This window comes from Oryza glaberrima, chromosome 9 (assembly GCF_000147395.1).
Source record: "Oryza glaberrima chromosome 9, OglaRS2, whole genome shotgun sequence".
Lineage (NCBI taxonomy): Eukaryota > Viridiplantae > Streptophyta > Magnoliopsida > Poales > Poaceae > Oryza > Oryza glaberrima.
In genome coordinates this window covers 15717228-15722947 of record NC_068334.1, presented here as the reverse complement: position 1 = coordinate 15722947, position 5720 = coordinate 15717228, and the positions used below count along the sequence as shown (strand labels likewise).

Below are 5720 nucleotides of genomic sequence, written 5' to 3'. Positions count from 1 at the left end.
CAAATTTCCAATAATTATTGGCAATAACCAGTAATCCACCCTAGTTCTCCTAAAATAGAGGGGTGAAGGATATCCCTAAATAATCCACCCCCAATCCCAATTACCATGCGAGGTGTCCGATTCCATGCTCATCCCGAGCTCTACCACCTTGCCACTGCCCCTCACACCAACACTCGAAAGAGCTCCGCTACGCTACCCCGCCATCACCGCCACGATGGAGCCGTCGTGTGCCCACAACATTTCCCCAACATCGTCATGGTTGCAAGGCCTGCTCTAGCATTGGAGAGTCGACTCTGCCGCGTTTCCACCGCAGAGCTCCGTTTGCTTTGAGTACGTGCATGCATGTGTTTTCCTCCCGCCTGGAGTAGCTTTGCCGCCACCATCCTAGCTTCGCCGATTGGAAGAGCTTTGTCGGTCGGCCCACCACCACCACCTCACCACCATCGTCCCAATGTCTACTAGATCTGGCCGTGAAGGAGAGATAGAGAAGAGTGATAGATCATATGGTATTGGGCCACTAACAAATGAGGTCATATGTCTGGTGGTATATTGGGGATGGGGTATTGTGGAAGTGCAAAAGCAACTTCCGCCAATAATCCTGAAGTAATATTAAGGAGGCTCTGGGGATGGACTATTAGGAGACTACTGAATATGTTCTTACATTAGTTAATAAATGGTGAGATGTAAATCTCTTATATTTATGGATGAAGCGAGTCAAATACTAGCGAGTAAGAATGAGCGGGAGGGAGGGGGCAACACATTTCGGAAGTATGAGTGGCTGGGCATGATCAAGTTGAACCATAGAGAACTGCCATCCTGCATCTGCATCAATCTCTCTCAGACTTTCTCAAGTTACTCAAAACAAATGACAACTTGCAACTTTTGCAAATATACAATTCAGTGTTTGACGATCGAACCTTGCAGAACAAGTAGCAACAGGCTACATAACAAGATCGAAATTCGTTCTCAGATCTTTGTGTGCACTAATGGAGTTGACGACGATCTCGCCAGTGTTCCTGATCTCACTTCTTGGCGTTCCATTGCTGTACCTGCTATGGAGCAAGGCAAGCAAGTCCCCCTCCGGCGCGCCTGCTGAACCGCCGCCTCCGCCGGGCCCGACGCCGTTCCCGGTCATCGGCAACATCCCCGACCTCCTCCGTGGCGGCGAGCTGCACCGCGCGCTCACCGGCTTAGCGGCGTCGTACGGCCCCGTCATGTCGCTGAGGCTCGGCATGGCGAGCACCGTCGTGCTCTCGTCCCCGGACGTGGCGCACGAGGCGCTCCACAAGAAGGACGGCGCCATCTCCTCCCGGTGGGTGCCGGACAACGCCAACGTGCTCGGCCACCAGGACGTCTCCATGGCGTGGCTGCCGAGCTCCAGCCCGCTGTGGAAGCACATGCGCACCTTGGCGAGCACCCTGCTGTTCACCTCCCGGCGTCTCGGCGCCAGCCGCGGCATCCGGGAGCGCAAGGCCCGGGAGCTCGTCGACTACCTCGGCGCGCGCTCGGGGCGCCCCGTCCGCGTCGGCCTCGCCGTGTTCGGCTCCGTGCTCAACTTCATGTCCAACGTCTTCTTCTCCGAGGACGTCGTCGAGCTGGGGTCGGAGACCGGGCAGGAGTTCCAGCAGCTCATCGCCGACTCCGTGGCGGAGACGGCCAAGCCCAACATCTCCGACTTCTTCCCGTTCCTCAGCGCGCTCGACCTCAGCCGTCGCCGCCGCGCGGCGGCCAAGAACCTCAAGAAGTTCTACGATTTCTTCGACGATGTCATTGACCGGCGGCTGAGCAGCGGCGAGAAACCCGGCGACCTGCTCGACTCGCTTCTGGAGCTCCACGCCAAGTCACAGCTCGAGCGCCCACTGATTCGAGCTCTCATGACGGTATCTCATATTCTTTAATTAGGCCCCGTTTAGTTACCCAAAAGTTTTACCTAAAAATATCACATCGAATTTTTGACACATGTACGGAGCATTAAATATATATTAAAAGAAAAAAAATAATTGCACAGTTAGAGGGAAAATCGCGAGACGAATCTTTTGAGCTTAATTAGTCTATAATTAGCTATAAGTATTACAATAATCCACATATACTAATGACGGATTAATTAGTCTTAAAAGATTCGTCTCGCGGTTTTCAGGCGAGTTATGAAATTAGTTTTTTCATTCTTGTCAAAAACCCTGTCCGACATCCGATCAAATATCTGATATGATACCTAAAAATTTTCATTTCGCGGCCCTTAGTTAAAATAATATGACTCGATGTGAGAATTAAAAATGCTCATGATTAGACTTGATGTGAATAATTTAATCAGGATTTGTTCATCGCTGGGAGCCACACGACGACGACCACGGTGGAGTGGGCGATGGCCGAGCTGCTCCGCAACCCGAGCAAGATGGCGAAGGCGCGCGCCGAGCTCGGGGAGGCGTTCGGGCGCGGCGCCGTCGAGGAAGGCGAGCTCGCGAGGCTCCCCTACCTCAACGCCGTGATCAAGGAGACGCTGCGGCTGCACCCGCCGGCGCCGCTGCTGCTGCCGCACCGGGTATCGTCGGACTCGGAGCCGGCCGGCGGCGTGACGCTCGGCGGCTACTCGGTGCCCAGCGGCGCCCGCGTGCTGATCAACGCGTGGGCGATCGGGAGGGACCCCGCGGCGTGGTCGCCGGAGCCGGATGCGTTCTCGCCGGAGAGGTTCTTGGGCAGGGAGGCGGACTACTGGGGGAGGACGCTCGAGTTCATCCCGTTCGGGTCCGGCCGGAGGGCGTGCCCCGGGATACCGCTGGCCGTGGCGGTGGTGCCCATGGTGGTGGCGGCGATGGTGCACTCGCTGGAGTGGAGGCTGCCGGAGGGGATGGCGCCCGGCGACGTCGACGTCGGCGACCGGTTCGGCGCCGTGCTTGAGCTCGCTACCCCTCTTTGGGCCGTGCCGGTTAAGGTTTAGGAAGGCCCAAGGCCTACAAAATTTGGTGGGCCTGAATACCGGCCCATCTATATGAGTGGGCTGGGATTGAGGCCCATCCGAACAAGGCCGTTAGGGTATTTCATTTCTGTTCATCTATCGTGTTTATATTTGTTAGTTTCCTTTGTTAGTCGATCGTTTATGTATGTTCGTTATTTTAGGATGGATAATGATATCAACCAAGGTGTAAAATATTCATGTAAACGGGCCGGCCTGCCAGCCCACTGCCCACAACCCATGAGCCCAACTTTGATGTCCTCTCGAACTGAAAATCATTGGTTGTTGACTACTACTAATAAACAAATGAGTACCAAGATTTGTGCATATCTGCAAGGTGCTTGTACACTCGATACCAATTTATCCACTAATCACGGAGAGATCATGGTTGGTTGCATTATACTAAGAGACGAGATGTGTATGTTTCATCTTAAAAGATAACAGAATGATCAGGTTTTCACATTGGTCATATATCACAAACTCAGCCTCTCAAATGGTGCTTTGTGCACTAGACACTCATCCCATAATTAACTAACAAACACCATCCAAATCTCCTAATATTTTATTCACCTCAAAGTGGTTTATCCTGTAGGGTCGCACTTCTATTTATCCACTTACCCTCTATACACAATTTACTGTCTCTTTCTGACTTCTGATTCCTGAAACGGCCTGAATATTTTTGCACCACTGATTGAGACATCAAAGCAGCCGCCCTTCCATTTGTCTACTGCAACTGGCATCATCACCGAATCTGATCGGCGAAGGCGTCAGAGATTGCTCGCAAACGCGCAAATCTGGGAACGAACACCACATTCAGGGCGGCGATCGAGCTCATATTATATTGTGATCTCTGAATTTTTGCTACGAGGAGTCAAACAAAGTTGTTGCCTTGGACGGCGTCAGCAGATGAGGGCCAATCCGTTCGATCATTCGGCCATCATATCCAATCACAAGCACACAACTAGGAAACACACTGATGGGCAGTTGGAGAGAAACAATATTCTTGAGCTTTTTTTTTTTCTTTAGAACAATATTCTTGAGCTGAAAGGTCAAAAGCTAGCCTTCATGAAAGATGAAGAAGCACTAGATTGGAGTAGTTTTAAACTCAAAGCATGCATGCCATCTGCATCAGATATTGTATAGTTTAGGATAGCATGGATCTCGAGGATTATATGTTAGTGGGGGAAAAAAACTTTGTTTATTATTTGTGTGAAATGTGGCAAATTATTCGCGTAATTTGGTGCAAAGAGTTTATGAAAATGGCGTAATTGTAGTTCTAGAATACCAATCATGTTACTACTATTTGTTAGGACAAGGAAACAAAATCCAGTAAATGGATAAAAAAAAAGGAACGACAAGGAAACTCATTTGTTTGGTGTACGTTTACATTCTTCCATGTGCAAAGATATAATGTGTGTGCTCGTACTTATGCTACTTAGATAAGGGCAGGGGCGAAGCCATGATTTAAGATTAGGGGTGTCGGAGATATGCGCCCGGGGGTATGCGAAGTGTGGGGAATCTACCTTCCCATCCTACCGTGTGTCCCTACAGCCCGGTCCTGCCCCCGCAGTCCGTGAACCGCAGGAGCGGCCGGGGGGGTCAGGGCCTCGGGGTGCCACGTCATGCCCCTTGGGCCCTTGCGCAGCTTTGCCCCGAGGCCCTCGCCCAGCCGCCATTTGGCGGGGGAGCGAGCGAGGAGGGGGCCCAGGCTGAGCCTCCTTTAATGCGCGCAACGCCCCAATTGCCCCCTGTCGCATTTAATGCAGTGAAGCAGACGTGCGGCGTGCTAAGCTGACGTGCCATAATCAAGAATGACCGGTCTGTGACCGGTCTGACGCCGGTCACATCTGATTGGACCGACAACCGTGCTCCCACGTCGTGTCTGCTTCCGACGGAGTGGAGGTAGGTATGACCTGTCCCATCGGAGGGTCATTCAGACGGCGGCCACCACAAGTCTTCACCCATTAATGAGGGAATGACAGGGCTGTCCCCCGTGTCATGCGAGGGACAGCGTTGGGCCCCACTCAAGGACAAGCTGTTGCTTAGCTTCCAGGCGAAGGCACGGGTCGAGTTCCGGTCAAGATAGGGTGGGTCCCCACCCGAAAGAAGAGTAGGTAGAGACGGTGCATGTGGTATCCCCTTGAGATATAAAAGGAGGACCTTGCCCACCGAGAAGGGGGGACGAGACTCAGTAGGCCTGAACTCTAGGAGAAAAAGAGCGAGAGTGCTCTCCAGAGTTTAGGATCTCTCGTAACACTCCACCATAATCCCAAACACAGGAGTAGAGTATTACGCTTCTCAGCGGCCCGAACCTGTATAATTCGATTGTGTGCGAGCTAGCTAGGGGCCTTAGGGACGGATACGTGGTTTCTAGAGGCGAGCTTCTTCCCCCGGCCGAACTCACGAAAGGGGGGTCTCACGATCTCCCGCTATAGAGGGCCATCCCTCGACAAGGGGGTGTAAGGTGAAGATAAACTATGAGATCGAATAACTAATATTGATAGCAAAGGAGGTCAAATAGTCACCGTCAATAACAAGCAATGTATAAAGTAGTCCTTTAAGAAAAACTTGAATTTTAGCTCTTTAATAATATCATTGAAAGTTTGAAACTAGTCTTTATTGCTAAATTCTTTTAATGTAAACTATTGAATAATCTCACAAATAAGTATCATCTATTTTACTTTGAAAAAGATGAGAAATCACAAACTAATTTTGTAGATCATGTTTCTTGCTAATATTTTTAGACTTGCTAACTAACTAAATTGATAAT

At 51.0% G+C, this 5720-nt stretch overlaps 1 protein-coding gene across 1 annotated transcript; it reads left to right on the top strand.

The window, feature by feature from the left end:
• The first annotated feature begins 986 nt into the window (after positions 1-986).
• Positions 987-3268, top strand: LOC127785194 (cytochrome P450 76M5-like). Its single transcript, XM_052312620.1, has 2 exons — positions 987-1880; positions 2312-3268. Exons 1-2 carry the CDS (start codon positions 987-989, stop codon positions 2933-2935), a joined length of 1518 nt encoding a protein of 505 aa, XP_052168580.1. The 3' UTR covers positions 2936-3268.
• The last annotated feature ends 2452 nt before the right edge of the window (positions 3269-5720 follow it).

Coding starts and splice junctions, on each gene's coding strand:
- LOC127785194 (XM_052312620.1), top strand. CDS start 987: ATGGAGTTGACGACGATCTCGCCAGTGTTCCTGATCTCACTTCTTGGC. Junction 1,881..2,311: donor TGATTCGAGCTCTCATGACG/GTATCTCATATT, acceptor TAATTTAATCAG/GATTTGTTCATCGCTGGGAG.